The sequence below is a fragment of the Choloepus didactylus genome, chromosome 8, assembly GCF_015220235.1.
Source record: "Choloepus didactylus isolate mChoDid1 chromosome 8, mChoDid1.pri, whole genome shotgun sequence".
Taxonomy (NCBI): domain Eukaryota; kingdom Metazoa; phylum Chordata; class Mammalia; order Pilosa; family Megalonychidae; genus Choloepus; species Choloepus didactylus.
Genome location: NC_051314.1, coordinates 109,232,076 through 109,256,291, shown reverse-complemented (window position 1 = coordinate 109,256,291; position 24,216 = coordinate 109,232,076). Strand labels below are relative to the sequence as shown.

The window sequence follows — 24,216 nt, the reverse complement described above, 5'->3', positions numbered from 1 at the left end:
AGCAAATGAAACCTAACTATGTATAAAAATAATTATATAACATGACCAACTGGAATTTATTCCAGGTATGCAAGGCTAGTTAATTATTCAAAAACCAATTAATGTAATCAGTCACATCAAAAAGCTATAGAGAAAAAAAACCTTATGAACATATCAACTGATTCAGAAAAAGTATTTGACAAAGTCCAATAACTATTCATGACAAAAACTCTCAGCAAACTAGAGAGAGGGGACTTTCCCCAAATTTATAAAGAACACTTACAGAAAACCTATAGCTAACATCATAATTAATAGTGTAAAAATACACATTTTCCCCTTAAAATTGGGAACAACTCAGAGATGTACTCTGCCACCACTCCTAATCAACATTGAGTACTAGAAGTCTAGCTAGTGCAATACGACAGGAAAAGGAAATAAAAGGCATGCAGATTCGAAAGAAAGAAACAGACTTGTCTTTTTGTTCAGAGATGACATGATTGTCTCTGTAGAAAATCCCAAAGAATCATTTAAAAAACAAAACAAAACAAAACAAAACAAAAACCTCCTGGAATAATAAGGAGGTATAGTAAGGTTACAGGATACCAGGTTGATAGTCAAAAGTCAGTTGCTTTCCTGTATATCAGCAAAGAACATTCGGAATTTTAAATTAAGAACATAATATCATTCACTTACTATCACCACCAAAAACAAACAAAAAAACAAAAAGAAAGACAGAAATAAATAAATAAATAAATAAATAAATAAATAAATACTAAGGCATAAATCTAACACAATATGTACAGAATACAGATGCAGCACATTACAAAACTCTGATAAAGAAATCATAGACTATCTAATTAATGGAGAGAAAGTCTATGTTCCCGGATAAGAAGACTCAATATTGTGAAGATGTCATTACTTCCCAATTTGATCCACAGATATGTTGCACTCCCAACAAAAGTCCCAGTATGTTATTTTGTGAATATTGAGAAAGTGACTGGAAAATTTACATGGAAAAACAAAAGACCTCTAATAGACAACACAATACTAAAGAAAAAGAACAAAGTTGGAGAACTGACACTACCTGACTTCAAGACAAATAATACAGTTATGGTAAAGACAACAGCGTGGTATTGTTGAAAGAATAGACTCATGGATCAATGGAACAGAACCATGAGCCCAGGAATAGACTCACATAAATACAGTCAACTGATCTTTGGCAATCAACGGAGCAAAGATAGTGCTTTCAACAAATGGTGCTAAAAAAGTTGGACATACATACGCAAAAAATGAATCCATGCACAGAATATACACGTTTTTACAAAAATTACCTCAAAATAGATTATATGCCTAAATGTAAAGTGTAAAGCTATACAATTATGAATTTGGCAATCCATGAAAAAAAGCACCAAAATTATGAAACACAGAAGAAAAACTTAATAAAGCTGGAATTCATTAAAATTAAAAACTTATTTTCTGCAAAAGATACCATTAACAAAAGACAAGCCACAGCCTGGTAGAAAATATTTGCAAAATAAATTTCAGATAAAGGACTTGATTAAAAAAACACAAAGAATTATTAAAACTCAACAATAAGAAAGCAAACAACCCAATTAAAATATGGACAAAAGATCTAAAAAGACACCTCACAAAAAGATAACAGATGGCAAATAAGTAAAAGAAAAGATCCTCAACATCATTTGTCATTAAAGAATTGCAAACTAAAACTACAATGAGAAACCATTACACACCTATTAGAATGGCTAAAATCCAATAAACCGAGAGTACCAAATGCTGGCAAGGATGCAAAGCAAGAGAAACTAACTCTTCATTCATTGTTAGGGGGAATCCAAAATAATACAGTCACTTTGGAAGACAATATGGCAGTTTCTTATAAGGCTAAATATAATCTTACCATATGTTTCAGAAATCACACTCCTAGGTATTTTCTCAATTGAGTTGAAACTTATGTCCTCACAAAAACCTGCACATAAATGTTTATAAAATTGTTATTCATAATTGCCAAAAACTAGAGGCACCCAAGAGGTCAGCAATAACAAGAAATGCACTATTAAGCCATGAAAAGATGTGGAAGAACCTTAAATGCATATTGCTAAGTGAAAGAAACCAATCTTGAAATGCTACATACTAGATGAAACTCTGGAAAAGGCAAAACTGTAGGTACAGTAAAAAGTTCCGTGGGCATTTTTAGAGTGGTAAAACTATTTTGTATGATACTGTAAGGGTAGCTATTTACATCAATCAGTTGTCAAAATTCATAGAACTGTACAACACAAAGAGGAAATCTTAATATATGCAAATTTTTGCAAAAAATCATTTAGGTGGTTAGAGAATCCCAGGAAATAATGCAGACTATAACAAGATAATCTAATTGTATTACACGTATGAAACAAACTCACTGAAGGGGGTGGGAGAAATGTGCTGACCTAAGCCACTTCGGAAATGAATTTAAGACTAAAGGCAACATGAACTGCAAATAAGGACTGTATTCCAGTTGATAAAGTTGTTTCCCATAGAGAATGGGTTAACAATTCTGATACTGCTATACATATATATTGAATTGAGTAATTAAGTAAATGGATAGAGCATGATGGGAGTCAAGTTTCTCACTGTTGGAATGGAAATTTATAAGTAAGCCAAGGGAGGAGACTAGAGTTACAACCAGGAAATTAGGATTTAAGGGATAATTATGATTACTGAATCATTATATAGATAGTTCTTTTTATTTTATGGTATATTAGAGTAGACAGAGGGAAATACCTGAAATCTCTAAACTGAAATCCAGCTGCCTTGATCTCTGATAATGATTGTATAGCCTTTATCTTGTGACCTCGTGACTAAATTTCACCTGTACCCATTTTATCTGGGTTTTCAACTTTAGAGTCTTATGATCACTATAAACAGCCCCTAATGTTGATTAATGAAGGGTCTTGGGAGAGCCCAGAACTAACCCACCTGAAGTTCAAAGTTATCTTGATAACCAAAGCTGGATCTAACCAAAGTCAGCCCTCCTGACACGTGCAGAAGCTTAGACTTTAACCTATAAGTCACCTATACCTCATTATAATACTAAAAATCATGCCCATTATCATATTAAAGCTGCTACTTTCTTACATAGGTTCTGTGACTAAGCATGTAATCAATCTGCACATGCTCAACAATTAAATCACCTCTAATTACATCATCTGGAGCCATTGTGCTCATTATCCTAAAACCTGCCCATCTTTTTACACTATAAAACTATCGGAATTACTGCTGTTTGGGGAGACAGATTTTTGGGCCAATAAGCCATCTGCTCTACTGCTTCGCACCTAGCAATAAACTTGTTCTCTCTTTGAAACCCTGGTGTCTCAGGAATTGGTCATTTGAGAGCACTGAGCAAAGAATCCACCACCTTTGTCTGGTAACTGAATGATCTATGTGTTAATGGGTAAGAGTTAGAGATATCAGTAAAAACTCATGTTTAGGTACATATTTATATATATACATACATATTACACCCACATATATTTATTTGCTCTGTCAGCCAAAGGGCCTCAAAGAAACAACACTCCAATAGCAGCAAACACACCTAGTACCCAGCTCTTGGTTTCTAATACCATTCTCCAGACTTGACAAGAACTACTTCAGCTAGATGATCAAGGTCAACATCAACAGTCATGAACTATGCACTTGATATGATGTGATGAAAATGGCACTTAACTTGTGTGATCTTCCTGCCCAAAATATATAAACTCAATTTAATTAAGAGTTTAACATCAGTCAAATCCAAATAGAAGGCACCCCACAATATACCTATTACTCCTCAAAACTATCATCATCAAAAAACAAGGAACATCTGAGAAACTGTCACAGTCAAGAGCCTCAGGAGACATGACAAGTCAATGTAATGTGGTATCCTGGATGGGATCACGAAACAGAAAAGGGACATTAGGTAAAAACTAAGGAAATCTGAATAAGCTATGGACTTTAATTAACAATAATGTATCAATATTTGTTTGTTAATTGTAACAAATGTACCATACTAATAAAAGATGTTAAGAATAGAGGAAAAGGTGTTGGAGGGATGCGGTATAAGGGAACTCCTTGTATATCTGTTCAATGTTTCTGTAAATCTAAACCTGTTCTAAAAAATAAAGTCAATTACAAAATAGGTAATGTGTGAATTATAATAATGAACCATGGCCATTACTTACACCTTAAAAAATTAAGCAGCCTTCCTTTTATTTTTCCCAAAGTACATTTAATGACAGGGGAAATGCTCATTCTACAGTGTTAACTGTAACTAGAGGATGAAAAATAACTTATAAATATATAGTTAATAATGCAAAATGTATAGAATATGTAAACAGAAATATTAAAAAATCAAATATATCATTAGGTTAGGAGTAATTATATCTGAAAGCAGTGATTTTGGGTGATTTTAATTTTCTTCCTCATATATTATATTTGCTATTTTGGGTGATTTTAATTTTCTTCCTCAAATTTTTCTGTTTGTTAATAAGATCATATTATTTTTAAAACAGGAAAAATGCCACCATATCCAAAAACTAGAAAGGCTGCATGGATTCTCCTCAAAAACCACACTGCTATCTCCATGGGGAAAGGAAAGGAAGTAAGCAAAAACATCAAAAGCTTTTGGCTGAGTATATTATCTCTTAAATTCCTTACCACTTTAAGATTATATGAATTACATAAATTTTAACCAAAATACAACATGTTCCAGCTATGCATTCCAGTATGGACCAAAAATATTTAATCACTACAAGACTCCCAAATGTACTGGTTAATACACATTTTGTGCAAGATATATCCATAATTCACCAATGTGCTAGTAATAACAGCCTGCAAATGACCCCAACTCTGTGTTACATAGAATAAGTGCAATACATTTTCAGTGTAAAGCGTGTCTTTGCTTGTCACTGATTTCTGTTTGTTTTAAATTTCCTAACTCTGACAGAGGAGGCATCCATGTTTGGGATGGACAAAGGTTTGAATAGGAGTTAGTAAGCATCCATAACATCCAGTATGACTGTCAATTAAGCATAAACTGTCCTCAAAGAGTTGCTACAGTTTTGAGATTTTTGTTTCTTTTTCTTTCTTTCTTTCTTTTAGTTTTTAGAATGGTCCATGTGCATACCATCTGGAGGATAATATTAGTAACAAAGAGATTTAAAGGATGAAATCTTAAAAGAAAGACATCCTGAAAGTTGAACAAATAGGAACTTTAGAATATCTGAAAGAGTTAGAGAATCAAGATTGTTAAATATACAACAGGAATAATCATATTAATTTTGGAATATACAAAAACAGACCTAACTACCAAAGTAACATAAAATGTATTAATGTGCAAAATTTACAAAACGTAAAAAAAGAAAAGAAAAAAACACAACTTGTAAAATAGTCCATAGGGGGAAAAATTATTGGAGAGGTACAAACTTGACTGCAGAAATTTGGCATCTAGATACCTATTCTGGGATCTGTGGACACAATCTATTTTTGAACGTGTACGTTTCACTCAACCACAACTTCCTCAAGAGTGAAAATAAGGAAGATATCCCAATGTAAGTAAACTGGATAGACATGTTTAAGTGTTTCTGAAAAAAAAAAAAAAAATACTATCCATCTTCAGAGCATTAGTATTCCATGTTGTTCAATTTAATTCTAAGGTTGTAAGTCAGAACACAGAACTAGAAGTTACAACCAAACTGTTAAAATCTAGAGAGGGCAACAACTTTTTTTCTTTTCCAGCTTTTACCTTCTGGCTCGTTTTTGATGAGCTCTTCCATTTTCCTCTGCTTCAAGGTGTCAACTACATCGGCTAAGCTGCCTTTGCGCCGTTCGGGAGTTCCCAAGGCTGCACTGGACAAAGACTCGCCACTCGGCCGCCCACCTTCTTCTGCCTTCTGAGGTGAGGTAGATGAGTTGTGTGGGGCAAATGAAGACATAACTTTATTGCCATCAACTTCCTGGAAGAGAAGCAAAGAAGGAGTCATTTTTGTTTAAAATCTGGTAACTTTTTTTTTTTTGAGTTGGTTGTGTGCAACATTATTCCACTGTAGCATTAAAGAAAAAAGTGAAATGCCATTCTGCAAAAAGAATAAGCTAATTTCAGCAATGAATAAATGAATTTTACAGACTAGCACTAAAGTGAGACACAGATCAATTCATATGAGAAATTAAAACATAGGGATTCTCAACCCTAAACTGAGTACAAACAGCCGTTTATAGTCTTATGCAAAGCCCATATTGATTAGATTTATTTTTTCTGCTTTTGTTTGAGAGTCTCAGATTTTCCTATGAGCATTAAATGTGATGGTCATCTACGGTGAACATTTTTTGACAATGCAATCTGTAAACAAAATTATGTATTACCTTACTTTTCATTTTAAGTAGTTATCTCTTTTTGATAGTACTCCTAATTAAAGTAGTGTGTGTTTTTAGTTCTCCATTCCCTCTCATGCTTTTAAGAAAGTATCAGCCACATGCATTATTTTGACATCAGATAGAAATATTGTAAGTTCATCCCTACATATGGTAAAGATATTTCCAATTCCATTATTACCTTATATGCTGTTTTGGCCAAAGTTATGTAATCTCTTTGTTATTTTGCAATTTTAGCCTTACTTTCCCTGTAAAATAAAGTTTCAAACAGTCTTTGCCCTTTTGTAATTATGTGTGTGTGTGAAAATAATTTATAATTCTAATATTTAAACATATTTTTGGTGTTCCTAATGTTATTATTTCCCCCACAATTTCTAGTTCAACCTCAGCAATCTGTATAGTATTTGGGCTATATTTTGTATAAGGGACACAATTATTCTCCCAAAATTTTTAAGAGAAGTGATATTGAAATGATAAAGAAGGATTAATTTTCTTACTTAAATATTTCCATTGTAATCTTTTACTTTCATAATATTTTGACTTTCTACAAAATTGAGCTCTCCTTCAACATAAAGCCAAATCCCAAGATGTTTGAGGAAGTCAGTCTCACCCTGTTTAATTCTACAGCATTATAATTTTCCATAAAATATATGTGTGTACATTTAATATTACAGACTGTAGATCTGTATTGGTTTATATAGTTCTCCTCTACCTGTTTAAGAGATGTTCATAGTATCTGTTGACCCCAGAAAACCACAAATCACAGTGATTTGATATCTAATGCTTTTAAGGGTAACGCTGTATTTTTGACTAGTTTAAGCATATACTAAAAGTACTTGCTAAAAAGAACTGCCATTTCAATTTTTAAAAACAGATTTAAAATAGAGATGTCAACACAAACATCATCTAATAATATGCTTTGTTAATGGATGTTAGTCGGTAGGGACATTGGCTATGGTGCAAACATTGGCTATGGGTGAGCTGACTCATGGGGAAAGCAAAGGTAAAAAACGTGTGCTAAAGAATCTTTTAATTAATAATACTAAATCCAAAATGTCTTCCATTTCTTACAAAACATATCAGAAAATGCCTCTGACCAGTAGTGTGTCTTGATTGAATCTTTTAGATACTTTAATTTTATAGGTGAATCTTAGTTTATAATGTCCTTGGATTTAGAAATTAATTTGCACAAAATAATAATTACAAGCCCCTGCAGACTAAGTGAAAGTACACTTCTGGATTTATTTATTTAAAACAAACATACAAACACAAGTGAACATATAAACACACACATGCCTGAAAAAAAAAAAATCACAAATTCATGTAGTAAACTAATAGACGGTTTCTTATGAATGGCCCATAATACACATTAGCTCAGTTTCACGTGCAACCCAGACTACAGCAAAACTGTATTCATTTTCCACGGAAGATCTTCTCCTTTCCTTAAGGGCACAAGCAGAAACACCCCAATTTTAACTTTTCTTTTAATGTTTCTAATTTGCACTCCTGCTGCAGTCATTCGGCAGCTGATTTTCACTTGAAAATTACACGCATCTTTCTACATTACATCATCACTAGAGGGAATGGTACCAACATTGTATGCCATTAGTATCGCTATTAAACATCAGAAAACATTTCAAAATAAAATAATATCCCATTTTGCATGCCTGTAATTTTCTATACCTTGAAAAGAAGGCAATATTTTACAGTTCAGAATATTTCACAAGTATTCCAAACACAGCTACAGTAAGAGTATAAAAATAAATTAATTACACATTAGTGCTATTTCAAGCAGGAGTATTTATCTTATCACTATTTCACCTGTCTGATTGCATTTCAGCCTCTGGCACTGTTAATCCCTTTAACAGCTTTATGTAGTTAACAGCTGTTTCAGCCTGGGACTCCATTGTTCACTTGCGTGGTGAATAGCTTAAGACTCTTCAGTCAAGGAAGTCCTTTCGGAGTTTCTTCCCTGGGATAGCATTTACCAATACCTGAAGTAATGACTGCATGTTTCTCTTTGCTTTGCTGGTAGGTTTATTACTTTAAACAAAATGTTTAAAATAATAAAGACATAAGTGGTCCAGACCAGCAGTATATATTAAATCAAGTTTTGAAAACTCTACGGATAAGCTTCAGTATTCTGCAGACTTGCTCCCACAACTGTGATGTAGGACTTGTAAAGTTTGATGACAAAAGAGGGTTCTAACCTTTCAGAATTAGGTTGATAATCTTCCTTTGTCATTCTTGAACAAGCTTTACTTAATCTTGAGCCCTTTGTCACCTTTGGAACTAAAAGACAAAGGGACGGATCAGCCTAAAATATCTATCCTCATTGAAATATCTTTTTTAAAATGCATTCTTGTGAATTCATTCTAAAAGACAGCATATTGCTATGAAAGCTTTGAGAAAAACATAATGTCAACTTTAACATTCAAATTTTAATTTAGATAAAGTGGTGATTAAGAAAAATTAACTTTTTAAAAAGAAGAGGTTATATGTGTCTTAACCAGATATATATGCTCCTTTTATTGTTCAAATGGTAACTCAGCCTCGACTTCTGGCCTCAGAGAATACATTATCATGCTTACTTCTCCTGTTCTATAAACTGAAATTAAATTCAAACAGGGTAGTAATAAACATTACATTTAAGACTCAATCTACCAGACTATAATTGATAATAATAATAGTTAATTTTACTCATTGGTATAGGCTCTGTTCTAAGAACCTTACCTATATTAACTCAGTTAATCCTCATGGCAAGCCTAATTATCTGCTCCATTTTAGACCTGGAGAAACTGAGGCACACAGACTAAAGTGAATGCCTGAGGACACATGACTAATAACAGGCAGAGTAGAAAATCAGCCCCAAGCTGTCAGATTCCAGAGCCCCCACCCTAAGGCACAGTGCTATACTTCCTCTCTCTTAAAAATAAAATCTATATCAATATATATCAATGTTATGGATGAACAATACACCCTTCTTCTTAATAATGAAGTATGAAAATGAGATTTCACCCCAATATATTCAATTCCTACAAAAAAGAAATGATACAAATTCACTGAATTTAAGTAAACTAACAATGTTCAAGACTTATAAAAAGTTCTGTTCATTCAGATATCCACTGGATTATGTCATATTTTTTTTAAACGAGTCTTAAGTTTTAAAGAATTAATAAAACTACATTCACAGATTTGATCTCTAAATAAATAATCAGAGTAATGGTGCTCAGTAATTTATGGCTTTTCAACTGTATAAAGCTTATGGGCATTTCTAGCATCTTAAAGTTTTGAACCTAGAAAAAGGCTAGTAGAAAAGATTTGGACTATCATTAATTAGATTATCATCAGTGCAAGATTGTTAATCTCTTCATCTTGGTATTACATATAAACTATGTATACCTAGAGAAAGTGCTTTGGTGCTCAACAAGTTTTGATGTGGCCACATTGTTCTTCCAACAATGAGCTCTTCTTGTTGCAAGGCAAAACAAAAATCTGCAATTTTCTTAAAAGCCATATTACTGGGTAATTCTTTAAATCCTTTAAAAAGAGGGTAAAATATTAAGTGATAATTTGAAAGCAAATTACATACTTATAATCTCTTCTGTCAAATTGGGAGATGCCAAATTTTAATTAATATTTGAAAAATACATGGTTACTGTGTTTAAAATATCTAGATTATTTTAAATTTTCTTAGTTAAGCTCATTTTTCATAAATGTTCTGCATGGTATCATAAACCAGTAGTGCTTATTCCTTTTCAATTACAAATCCCTTGATTATGGCTATGGCTATGGAGGCTCCCGAGGACATGTGCACATGAACACAGACACACACTGATGCAGTGGCACACAATTTCCCATATAGTTTTAAAGAAATACTTTTTCTGCCTCCATGGAATCCCCTAGGAATTCCTGTGAACCAAGATTCCAGGTTCAGAGGCTCTGAGCTAAATGTAGATATTCCCAGAAATGTATGATGAACTCATCATATACACAATTAGATGATTAAAAAATGACTAGTTATTCTTGTTTTCAAAAAAGCCTCAAACTATAGACTTCATTAATATGCTTATCAAGATAGACTTACAGATATACACAAATATGTCAATAACTCAAAATTGTATTGTTCCTAAGGTAAGCGTTTAGAAAGAGATTGATGATTTAATTACACTTTAAAAAATAATAAACACATTGGGGAAAAAAAAGAGAGCATGTTACTAATGTGAATAGTGCCATCTAATTCAGCAATCACCGTGATAACACAAACAGAAATTTTAAATGGAAGACAGAACTAGTTGCTAAATTTCAGAAACTGTTAGAGTTTTGAGGGCAAGTCATATGGCTCAATTCAAACATTAATTTTCCTGAAAACAGGATGTAAACATAAGAAGGATACACTGAGGCAAAAATCAACACTTTAAAAAGATCAAAAGAGAACACTAAGAGTCTTTCTTTGGTTAACATGATCAAATTCAGTGTTCTGGGAACACATATGGTCAGTTCAAAAGTCAGAATCACAGACAGACCTCTGAAAGGTGTCTGTTATGCTTGTGATTATGGCTGGTATTAAAGGCATCCAATTTGAAATATTTCCCTAACTTTTGCCTGAAGAATAGTTGCCTAATGTGTACTTAGGTCCAGTGGTTCTGAGTCATCTCCAGAGAGACAGAGCTTATCACGATTGGCCATCTTTATATATTAAAAAAAAAAAAAAAGCCACCAATAATATATTTATAACACATAATGAGTTTTATAGGATCAACAATTCTTAGTGCTTAAACAACCCCATAGTAGACTAATTGAAATCACAGATTTTAGATGAGTGGTTCATAAATCTGTTTAGGGATGGGGCCAGCAGGCTATGTGTATTTTTCTTTATTAAGTTCCTTAAGGGGTTGTGATGACTAGATGCTAGGTTGCGATGCACTGGCCTAGTCTAGATTGTTTTCAAGCTATGGTCATGAGAACCCAAAGTCAATATTTAAGGAATGCTTATAGTATACATTTCAATATTTTCATGTGAATATTGAAATTCCCTGAAAATTAGTACTCCAAAGCCTTAAAAAATTTGATAATCACAATATAAAAAACTGGGTAGAAATTCAAAGAAACTCAAATAGGTATGTGTATCTTTTTTGTTATATGATCTAGGGAAAGCCACAGATTATGGAGAGCCTCAATTTCAAGTCTAGTTCAGTTCTAATTTTAAAAGAATACTGAAGGAAACTTACAGGTTTATCTGCCTCTTTAAAATGCAGACAGAACCTACTCTTGCGCAAATCTAATATTCTAAATAGTGACAGGCCTCATCAAGTTTAGGTAAAAGATTACCATTTTATCAAAATAATTCCACCATATTTTAAACATAGGCTCCAGTCCAAGTTTCAAAATTTTTTTTTTAAGTATTTTGAGACTAGGGTAAATTGAAGAAGTGAGAGTTTGTTTTTTTTTCAAAGCCTACACATATAGATTCTTTTAAAGACTCCTTTGCTATTTAAGAGCAGGGATATTCAGTGAAAAAGTCTAATTTATTTGCATTTCTTTGCTAAGCATTGAGAGATGAAATGCTAGCGTTGGCTCAGCTAATTAATTACTGATTAAAAAACTAAAAAGAAGGAAAAGAAAATTGCATTCTCTTTCACAATTGCATTCACATGATACCTAACAATGAAGGATAATAGATAGCTTAATGACATGTGATTTGTATAAAAGTGATTCTTAAACTGTGGTCCTCAAACCAGTATCAATGATATCACCTGGAAATCCTGTACACATTTTTCTGGGGCCTCACACCAGACTTCCTGAATCAAAAACTCAAAGTGTAGGACCCAGCAATATGTGATTTAACAAACCTTCCAGGTGAGTCTGAAGCACACAAAAGTTTTAGAACCACTGGTACAGCAAATAGGGTGAGAGAGAGAGAGAGAGAGAGAGAGAGAGAGAGAGAGAGAGAGAGAGAGAGAGAGAGAGAGAAAGGCTACAGTGGTAAGGAGAGACCTCAAGTTGATGAGACTCCAATCAGCCCTTAAAGGATTTGAGAGGAGAGAGAAAAGGTAGCATACCTGAGAAAGGAGAGGAGTTCTTGGGGGAGTGGGAGGAGAGTCAGCAGACATGCAGAGGTAAAAACGAACATGTTAGAGGAAATTGACATTGACTTAATTTTTTAAACACTGATTCTACCACATGTTAAAACAGATTTGAGAATTCTAGATTGATGCCAAAATTGCATGGAAATAGATTGCTTTTAGAAATGTATCAAAAATGTGGTTTACATTTATTAATAATCTCATGTAAAATAAAAATAAAACAATGCTATTGTTTCTTGGTTTTTTAGAATTTTCCATCTAATTTAATTCCAGTGAATGAAACTGAAACTTAGGCCATTTTTTTTTTCCTTTCTGATTTTAAATAAGAGAGTGTACAAGTAGGAAAACCATTTTGGAAAAATAGCTTCATTTACATGTTGACATTACAAAGGCAGAAGTGTGTAAAGGTTGTTTTTCAAATACTCCTTCATAATCACGTTTGCTAAGAATCCAAAAAATGCTGCATTCAAGAATAAAATGTATGTTTTCATGTGCTCTCAAAACCACTTAATAAGCAAAAGTGGCACTTAGAGAATTGCTAATACATTAACAGAACCTGTAAAAACAAAGAACATTTTCTGCTGTGACAGCCTCATTATCTTCCTGCTGCTGATTTGTGTGCTGTCTTACTGATGTCTAAACATATAGCAAATATACTTTAAGACATTTGATGATCTCTTCCCTGAGGGCACAAAGGTCATCCATAAGATGTTTCCAAACAAAAATGAGATACATCAAAACACCTCTTTAGCACTAGCACTGCAGACTATAATATTTTAAGAAATAAAGAAAAACACCATTTATTCTAACTAGCCATTGATTGTGTAAATAATTCATCTATCATTTTCCTACAAATTTTCCAAAACGTTCTTATTGTGGTTAGTAAACGTAACTAAATATCTACCCACTCTACAAATCCGAAGAAAGAACTAAGACTTCAGGAAATCCTCAAATTGTTATCTGTGTATCAAAAGTTTGTAAGTTATCTGCTTGAGTATAAGCAAATTGGGGAAATGATTTCTATTTATCCCCCTCACCAGTGAGCACAGACACTCGGGAAAGTTAACAGGCTCAGTGTTTGCTAGCATTGCATAGAATTGAACACCAACTAAATGTGCAGTAATAGACAAAAAAAATTGTAATTCCATGATGTAAAATACAGTGGTAGCAAGCAATATAAAGCAGTGATTAAGCACACTGGAATTAGGGGTCAAGATGTTTGGGATCATGATTAAGCACACTGGAATCAGGGGTCAAGATGTTTGGGATCAAATCCAGACTCTGTCACTTATTAACTTCGGGCAAACTATCTAAATTCTCCAATTTATAAAATGGGGGTAATAAAAGATACCTAAATTCTTATGTGCTATTATATACTACAATTGATCTCTAGAATTCAACAATCATGGAAATAAACATTGAAAAATAAGAAATAATACTTCATTCACTCAATGTTCTCTTTCAATGATGTAATGAAAATGGACTAGATGCTGTGGTGGTTTGAAGCTGTCATGTACCCCAGAAAAGGCCATGTTCTTTTAATCCATTCCTGTGGGTGCAGACCTGTCATAGGTGAGACCTTTTGATTAGGTTATTTCAATTGAGAATTCAAGGTGGGTCTTAATCCCCTTACTGGAATCCTTTAGAAGAGGATAAGGACACACAGAAAAAGCCCAGAAAGCTCAGAGAAGCCCCAGAGAAGCTGAGAGACAAGGACACGCCCACAGAAGCTGAGAGAGGAAACCACTAAAGCAAGAAGCTGAAGCAAGGAAACCCAGGGGAGAAGCATTAGCAGACACTAGCCATGTACCCTTCCATGAGACAGAGGTGTCCCGGATGCTGGTGGCCTGTCTTCAGAGATGGTATCGTCCTCTTGATGCCTTAATTTTGACATTTTCAAGGCCTTAGAACTGTAAATTTGTAAGCTAATAAATCCCCATCATAAAAACCAACCCGTTTCTGGTATATTGCATTCCAGCAGCTTTAGCAGACCAAGACCCATGCTAACTTGCAAGGTAGCATGATAATGTGATTAAGAGCAGATAATCTGAAGCCAAACAGCTTTGGTTCAAATCCTGGCTCCACAGTTCACAAGTTGAGAGACAAGGGACAAGTTTTTAAATTTTTTCCATACCTTAGTTTCTTCATCTATAAAATGAGAATAATATCTACCTCATTGCATTGTTAGAAGATACATGAGTTAAGATATGAGATAAGATAAAGTTATATGAATTAGAGGATTACATAAATTACTAAGTTACTACGTGTGTTACAAGTTGCAAAACTCATAAAATATTAACTAAGGGAAGAGCTATATGAGTGTTTTTTTAAAATAAATGTTTCAGGCATCATATTATGATCATAAGATGAGCAAACCACAGAACATACAAAAAAAAACAATCCATGGCTTTTACAAGGAAAGTGGAGATGAAGATATTAGCAAGAGACAAGCTTCCCACCCCGAAAAAGAAAAGGCATATACAAATAGTTCAGAGTTCTTTCTGCTGAATTAAACTGTATCCTAAGGGATATATTTTTTAAAGAAGAGTTCAAACATATTTTTTAAAGGTGGTCCATTTTTAATAATAACCTAATACAAACTAGTTTTTTTTTTTGGGGGGGGGAGTAGTGCACAAAATGTCATGCAACATTAGTTTGCTTTTATCTCTGTTGCATACTCAATTTCCAAAATTCACAGTTTCACAGAGAAACGATCAAAGAAAGAATGTCCAATTACTCCTCATTAAGGAAATAATTTTTTTAAAAGTCAAAGACTGAAAAAAACTAGAGTAAAGAGTAATTTTTCATAAATACATGAAACCAATTACTTCTTTGCCATATTTCTACCTTTCTTCAATATTTATCTTTCTTCTTATGAGTTATACATGTCAAGATTTTTCTTTCTTCATGAGACTATTAACACTATAAGACCATCTGGTACATAAATCCTTATGTTCCTATAAATTACAAATACAGAGCAACAAGTGTAATATGTACTATGAGTAAGGATAGATTAAGCACCAATAAGTACCATGTTTGCTGGCTTTCTCTGTGCTCCAATAGCACCTTGAACAGAGTCCCTTTTTGGGAGTTTGTCCTGTCACTCGATTGGATTCATCTGACAGCCCCAAGTCAGTCTACCTTGTTATATAGTCCAACTAATCTCATATTCCTGTTTAAAAAAGTTAAAGGCCTATTTTTTCTTATTAAGACAGAGTGCTGTGCTTATAGCAAAAGCAGTACTTTTTCTTTGAAATGGACCTTTAGCATGAATTGAGATATTAAGCAGTGGTTTGAGATATAAGGAGTGCAAGCTTCTGTTCTCCCTCTAAAAATAATAAGGCATTAAGCAGTTGCACAGTCTTACAAAATTTCCCAACTAGCCAAATTATTTAATTGTAGTATAAAGTAGAATTTCCTGAGCCCCATTTAGTGGGCATTTAAGGGCCCATCTTGAGCTCTCACAATCCCTGAGGAACAAGCAGGAGGTTCACTGTTAAGAGACCTTCACTCAGTTTACGCAAATAACGCTATACATAGTCTCCGTTACTTTATTCTTATAGTTTTGAAGAGTTTTATAAATATCTCTAAACTCTGAGTCATTTTCTTGATCCAATATACAAACTATTTTTAAATTCACTACTGTTTCATTAAAAATATAGCTACCACTTATGGAATTCCCACTAGATATTGTTCTAAAAGGTTTACAGATGTTATAATTCTCAGATAAACTCCATATGGACTATTTTTCCTGTTTAACAGATGAAGAAATTAAAGTTCTGAGGGTAATTTACCCAAAATAATAAGAAGAAATGGCAAATAGATGAATCCAAGATCATCTAACTCTAAAATCTATGCTGGTCATCAAGTTATACTGACTACCTCGACTGATTCAGGTGCTTCAGGAGCTGTCAAGGGTCTAAAAAAAATAAGCCTGGTTCTCTCTCCTCAAAGAGTTTAAAATTAAATTTGAGAAGCATTTAAATATACAAGGAACAATTAGTAATCATAACAACTACATAAGTACTAAATTGTATTGTAGCACATTACATGTTCAAAAGGAGTTTAGAGAAGAGAGTATACTGGAAGTCAAAGAAAGGTGGAAAATTCCTTATCATAGAACCTAGCACTCTGTATTGGGATTACTTATTTAATTTTCTTTCTACATCATGAAGGCAGGGAACATGTCTGATTATTCATCATATACACATGCCCTACTATTACTGTTCAATGAATTCATACTGAGTTAATTAGTTAATGCATTAAATCTTTATGTAGAGATGGACTTTTGGCCTAAGCATAGAAGAAATAGGTAGAAAATGGGAAGATAGAGAGGAAATGTCATAGAGAATTTCCAGAGTATCCAGAATATTTTTTATTTCCATCAAATGGTTAAAGCCATTTTATTTTGTAAGCTCACAGAGGGAGTGTCCACACAGAGAGAAGAGCAAACGATTAAGCCCTCTTCTTGTATCTGCACAAAAGGCAGATGTAAGTGGGTATCACCTTCTTCTTCAGTGACTTTTACCATGTATATATTTTTAAATTTTCTCATAATCAATAATCAGATTTTGAAAGAAGATGCTTTATAATGAGAAATGCATACATTGAAATAATAATAAACTCCTACAGAATAAGCAAAACAGTAAGAAAAGTTGGATAAAAATGCTGGAATAAAATGTCAAATACAGGATTTTAGTTGTTCTAGGAAGTAAGACTAAAGTATGACAAAATGATAGCACTATAAAAATACAGGAGAAAATTAGAAACTCAAAACTTTCCCTTACTTACAATGAATGGGCTCTCAGAATGCTAAATTCTTGGTGCTGAAAGTTCAGCCTCTATAATTCTAGCTATATACAGATGAGAATGGGGTGGGGGGTAGGAATGAAATTTGTCAACACCAAAAATGGTTTGCAGAAGCTACTTCTAAAGGTTTTCACTGAGTTGTCATCACAGGTGTAAATAAGAGATGATGGTGTTTTCTTCTTCATAAGTTACTCTGTCAAGGGAAATTGTGGGTATATACATAAAAAATGAAATTATATTTAAGATATATTAAATTCTTCATAGTATAGAGAAGAGATAAATGATTCCGAATAGATGTGTTCTCCTCTACAATTCTATTTTAATTCCTGACTTCTGAAATATCTCTGGGTATTTCTGACATCCCAAAGTGATTCTGGTTTGGCACTCAATAACCCACAAAAAAATGCCAATCCAAAATAAGGAGGAGCATTCTCTATATTCTCCACACCAAGAGAACATAAGCTTTATTTGTGTTATAAAGCTCTATTGTTTGACTAATGGAGCTCAATTTAAATAGTCATTCTCTTTAAGCCTGGAATTTATTAAGATTGAATCTCAGGATGAGAATCAACCAGGTATTGCTATGCTTACCAGCTTACCAGCTTACACATGCAGAGGATTCTTATAAAAGTCCTTTGCTATTCATTCATTATACTTAGCAGCATCAAACAGGAAAAAATAATTGAAAATAATTAAAAAGCTCCTATTGAGCTCACAGAGACCTTGAACAAGGCAGGGAGTGAACATAAAGACAAAATATTTGGTTACAAGAGTTACACTTCATCTTTTTAATTAATTTTTTTTACAGAACATTTTTGAGTTTTCCATTATTTTTCTTCTTACTCCCTTGGTTCTAACATGTATACACAGAGACATATATATTTCAATTATAGGAAGTAAAAGGGTTGTCTTTAGTCAAGATGTTTCCATTCACAGAAACTACGTATTTAAAAAACAAATTGCCTGAATAAATACAATTATCTATAGAGGTAAAGGAAATCATATGCAAATAACATTATATGCAGAGGCCATTCCAACAGCTTCATGTTTATTTTTATTGTTTCAGTCAGAGGAAGTGAAAAGCTGTCAAAAATGTAACATCTCTTCCTTTTTAAGGGCCCAATATCTCTGGCACTGAAAACTGGATGGGCAGTAATATCAAGAGAAGACATCTGTCTACCACTGAAAGCAGAAGCTTTAGAGTCTCTCCAACTTAATGGCCGCACACAAGTGGACCCACACACACCTTGCTTGTATTTTGCCTTTAAGAAGTAGTCCAGTATCAATGCAGCCAATGAAGACTGGACGAAAAGTAGTGTATCTGAAAAAAAAATTAATAAGTCCACATATGTTCAATTAACCTATAACATGACTGTCAACCCTGCCTTCTGATACCAGTGTTTTAAATAATAGGCTCCATACATGACTTTCTCAGAAGAGACTCTTTTACACTTGAACCTTCCAGTGAGCATTAATTAAATATGATAGCATTCCCTGTTCTTTAAATACAACAGAAATACATGGAAAAGATTTAAGCTGACTTTGTACTGGGTTCTCACTGAAAATCTGTGGCTTTTTTACTCTGAGTTTACGTGCTACCTGAGTTCTCTTGAAGCATGAATGTATCAAGTATACGTGGCATATGTTTGTATTTTCTTGCCAATTCCGGATTCATTCATTCAAATCACTCATTGCAGGCCAAATCCTTATCCAATTCCACAGAGCCACCAGTTTCCCTGGAAGTGAATAGCAGCTTTATGCATGGAAACAGGGAAGTCAATGGCAGGTCTGTGCATGGAAGAACTATGCAACTCGTGGAAAGGATAAGCATTTGACCAAGGATATCCTGAGTGTGGCAGAGTCAAGTCTGAAATGACCTAAATGACAAAGCTTTCAACACTTTCACTTGGGTGTCAATTCCAAAACTTGACAATTTGAATAACTGTGTATTTTTCTCTCTCTACTCAGTATATCATTTTATTTTTCACTTTGTTTACTGCCATATTACATACTACTCTGACTGCAATACACATTAGACTAACACTGTCCTTTGATATTTTTCTATTATAATGTTCTTTATTTATCATAATTTACCTCAGATTTCATTCATAACTTGAGTGTATATTCTTGGCAAAATAGTAAAAACACCATTTATTTAACTTACGCAATGTGCCAGTTGCTATATTGGGGTTTTTAGCAGGTTATTTCTGTGATTTCTCCTAACAGTTTAAGCTGTAGGCTTCATATTAGAAAACAAATAAGAATTTGAACTCACCTATCTCTTATTCCTTAGATTATCCTTCTAGCTGCTATGCTATACAACTTCTCATCAGGCCAAAAAAAAAAACCCTAATTTTACTAATGTTACTTTAATTTTCTCATTAGTTTTGTTTTTTCCCCATGTACTTGATCTCTCAATCCCACACATTAGATAACACTCCAGTTTGGCTTCATAATACAGTTAACTAACATTCTTGCTTTTCTAGACCATTTTTAATTGACTACATCTTACATTTCAATCTACTTAACTTCCATTTTCCAAATGAATATTAAGGAGTTTTGTCAAAGTTTGAAACAGCATGCTAACACACACACACACACACAATAAAATATGGACACAAAGTTTGTTACTCATGTGCCTACTTTTTGAAAAGCATTATCCTGGGCCCTGAAAGGAATACAAATAATCTTCTAACAGTCAAATTCAAGTCTTTCAAGACCCCTTCAAAGTAATCAAGATTTATGAACGGTTCTTTTTCCCAGCTTTCTGATAGCCCACCTTCTGTTTGCTGTTCTCTAGTCATTGCCTGTTTTGACATGCAACATCTTAAAACAAATTCAGCAGTCACAACGAGTTCCTAATTTGAGCATGGAGGGACTTCTCTTTCTAAATTCTCTCTGTTACTGATATGGTCTTGACATTGTGCTGTTTTAAGATCTTTCAGTGGCTTCACCTAGGATTCCAGATAAACTCAGAATTTCTTTGGATGACACATACACTTATAAATCATCACTCCCCTCTTCACTTAATGATATAAACATAATCTACACCCTTGCTTTCCTAAGACCAAACACTCCTTAATTTCTCATCTCTTTGCTTTTTCCAAGGAAACCTTCAAGTTTTAAAGCTCAGCTTAGGTTACTTCCTTGGAGAATTTTTTCAGGCTGAGCTGGATGCCTCTGCTCTGTGTGCCTGTCTTACCCAACCCCACCCTTCCTCAGAGAATTTATCTATTTACTTGCCTGATTTGCTCCACTGGACTACTTTCCAGCCCCTGTGAGTTCTCAGAACTTAGCACAGGACACAACACATAGTAAATTCTTAGTAAATATTTGTGGAACACATGACTTTTAGATTCTCCATTTCAAATCTCATCTCAACAAAATTTCAATCACATATTTCTAATAGTTTGTTTTCCACCTCAATACCTCAGCACCTTAAACCCAACATATACAAATGTGAACTCAGAATTCTCTTCCCGACCTGCTATGCTTTTGATTCACTTTTTTGCCTCTATCAATAGCACAACATTCTGCCAGTCATGTAGGATTGAAAAAAAATTCACTACTTTGATGCCAGGCAAGTCTCTTAACTTCTCTGGACCTTAATTTTTCCATCTCAAAATGTGAGAAGTGGACTAAAAGATCTAATGCTAGGTTTAAAATTCTCTAGGTATGTGAGTGATAAATAGATGAAAACACAAGCAGGTGATTGTCTTGCCTTTACTCATTAATCATTCTAAAATGCTTATTGGTTTATCGTTCTTAAATAGCCCACATTAAAAAATATCTCGATTTAGATAGCAAGATAACTTAGGAATGTGTACTATTTGCCAGCTAGATCTGTTTCCATGGAAATGAATCATTTTTTCCTAGGTATTATGCCACCACCAAATGGACAGTGATGCCTCCTACTATGAAAAGTAGATTGGTAAATTAAGCTCCATCTAGGTGTAAACAGTAAAAGAGATAGTAAAAAAAACTACATATGAATGTTAATTAATACAAATTTATGACTATTATTGTTAATAAAATGAGTACATATATAGATTTAACAGAATAGCAATCAGGTAGTTTTCACCTCAATTGAAAAAAAATGACATTTTGAAGATGTGAAGAGATGAGAAAAATCAAAGCACATAACTTGTCTATAATCGTCTTCCCTCCCTCCCTCCCTCTCTCCCTCCAACCTTCTTTCTCTCTCTCTCTTTCTCTCCTTCCTTCCTTCCTCCCTCCCTCCCTCTTTCTTTCTCTAAATGTGTTAAAACTTTAACTGCTTTTAATATTAACTGGTTTAATTCAGATTTCATATTTTGCCTTTTCTACTTGCAATGAACTATTCCATTTCACGCTCTATTCAGTATTTCTAAGAATGACAAAAATATTTAGATTTCTTTTAGTTGATTTCTCCAAAATGCTTAATTATTCTTATGAGTTTGGCACATTCTGACTGGCCTGGGCAGAATAAATAATTTTAAAGCTGGAAATAAAATAGATTACAAGAATTTTGAAACATGTAAAAATTATTTTTCTCATATTTGAGTAACAAAAGTAAAGAGATTCTCTTCATCATTTGTCACATTCTTCACTAAACCCACCCTAACCTTCTACTTTTACTTGTGGGTTACACGTAGAAGGCTTTTTTTACTGATACAGAACAGATTAAAAAAAAAAGTGTCTAGTCTTATTTCACAGAACTTACTTGACACTTCATGTGTTTCTTTAAATTAAATATAAATCAATTAACAGCCAAAATATTTTAGGAATTTTCTTAAACAAAGCTACCATCTCCCCCTTTCCCACTTTACCCCAAACTGAATCCTGGTTCAATTTTGCTTCTGAGGACCTTTTCTGGAAACATACCAAGGTTAGGGTTTTTTCCCCCACATTTTTTCCCAAGGATAAATATTTAGAGTCTAAACTAAATAATAAATTAATATTTAGTTCAGGAGATTGGCTAGATATCAAGCCATTTCCATATCCAAAATCTTTAATGGTTCCTTGAAAATTATAGATTATAAACTCCAAAATCCTCAAGGCCCTCCACAATCTGGCCTTAATCTACCTTTCCAAATTTATCATATTAAAACATGGGCTTTTGAGTCAGGTCCATTCTTACTGGCTGAGTGACTGTATTTTATGCCCTCCACTTCATATCCACATCAGTAAAGTGGGAAAAAAAATATTTCTTTTACAAAAAGATAAAAAGATTACATGGCATGATAAATGTAAATGCTTAACATAATACTAGCCCATATTGACTTTTAAATAAATGTTATTTCCTTTATACTATACCCCTTTGAAAGCATACTCTACACCAAATAAGCTAAATTGCCCAGTGTTCCACAAACATACATAGAAGTTCCCTGAAAATATACAGAGAGTAGTACAGTTTGTTTGCCATGTAACTTACACAATCATAACTAGATGATCTGTTCCCCTGTATGTGTGAGCTATTTTCCTTCAGCCTACTTGAAATATCCCTCCCCTCAGTTTTGCTCCACCTCATCTCTGTATTTTCAAGTCATACCTATCCTTCAAGACTCAGCTCAAATACGTTGTTTTTTAGGAAGACTTTCTTCCCTTTCACCCTCCCAGGGAAACTCCTCCAACAACCGCCCTACCGCCCTACTTACTGAATTTGATCCCACCCTTTTGATTTACCGTGATTTGTACAAGTATGTTGGATTTGTGCCATGGATCACTAGATGGGTGCTCCTCAAAGCACCAGTCCATAAGAAGATGAGGAGATACCCAAGAATGCAAGTAAATTACATCATGAAGCACCCACTTTAGTTCAGCTGACATTCTTTTCATAAGACTTTCTCAAAGCAGGATGAGGTACAGACCACATTTTGAGTTCCATTGGCTTAGCAATCCCCATTTTTCCTTCAGTCAGAAAAGGTTGTTCTTTCCCCACAAAACCCCATAACATATAATTTATCTCTCCATTTATAACACTCACCACAATATTTCCACTGCCTTATATTAGATTTATATGTGTCTACTTTCCCCACTAGATTGTGAGTTTCCAGAGTATGAAAATGTGTCATTGTCATGTTCACATCCAATATACTTTATACATAGTAAATACTTAGTACATGTTAGTTTAATTGAAATGACTTCTCTCCCCCAACATTTTACTAAAGGATAAATCATTGAAGATTTAGGTAAAACATGCTCTCCTTTACCACAATTTTCCACTATTATACCAGTACTCAGAATGAACCTGAGGTACAGACAGTATTAGAAGGAAAGTACTGAAGTCAGTGTTAAATATAAGAGGTGTTTATAAAGAGCCAAAAACTGAGGAAGAGAAGTAACTGAAAATAAAGTGGAGAAGAAAGGGGTATATAGAAGTCTATGTTTGTGACTAAAAGGAAACTTGCATTCTTTCTCAATGATTTAAAACAATATTGAGAAACCATCTCAAATTAAATTAGAATATGACTAAGATGGGGAAATGGGGCAGAGGTACAAATAAGTGGAATGATGATTTCCAAACTTTTTCTCTCTACCAAAAGTTCTTATTATTTTCCTCTTCATTAAACCTACAGGACTTTCAAATGTTGAACACATTCCCCCAACACAAATACAAATTCTAACTCTACCCATTCTTCTTCCAGATAAGAAAGGACCGAATAATACAAATGGAAAGGAGTAATGAAAATAAAGAGATAATAATTATATGTGTGTATATACAGTAACTACTCTATGTACTTCAAAAAAAAAACAATTTAAAAAATGCAATTCGATATGCTACACAAGAAAACCAATAGAGATCACTTGCATGGTCCAACACTAGAGCTGAGCCCACCGAGTTACAGGATCTAAGATTCTTATCACAATCCTACAATAACTAGTCAACCTACTTTTCCACTTTAGCCTGTAGACCACGTGTTTGGACACAGAAACAGGACTTGCTGCTAAATTTTAT

The 24,216-nt window shown here is 33.7% G+C and overlaps 1 protein-coding gene across 13 annotated transcripts in view; it reads right to left on the bottom strand.

Annotated features, from left to right (window-relative positions):
• Nucleotides 1–24,216, bottom strand: part of SOX5 (SRY-box transcription factor 5) — a 1,020,679-nt gene that overhangs the window by 294,642 nt on the left and 701,821 nt on the right. For all 13 annotated transcript variants that reach the window (XM_037846149.1, XM_037846146.1, XM_037846153.1 and 10 more), the window contains one exon: nucleotides 5,759–5,969. In XM_037846149.1, coding sequence (XP_037702077.1) covers nucleotides 5,759–5,969 — 211 coding nt within the window. The remainder of the gene's footprint in view (nucleotides 1–5,758; nucleotides 5,970–24,216) is intronic.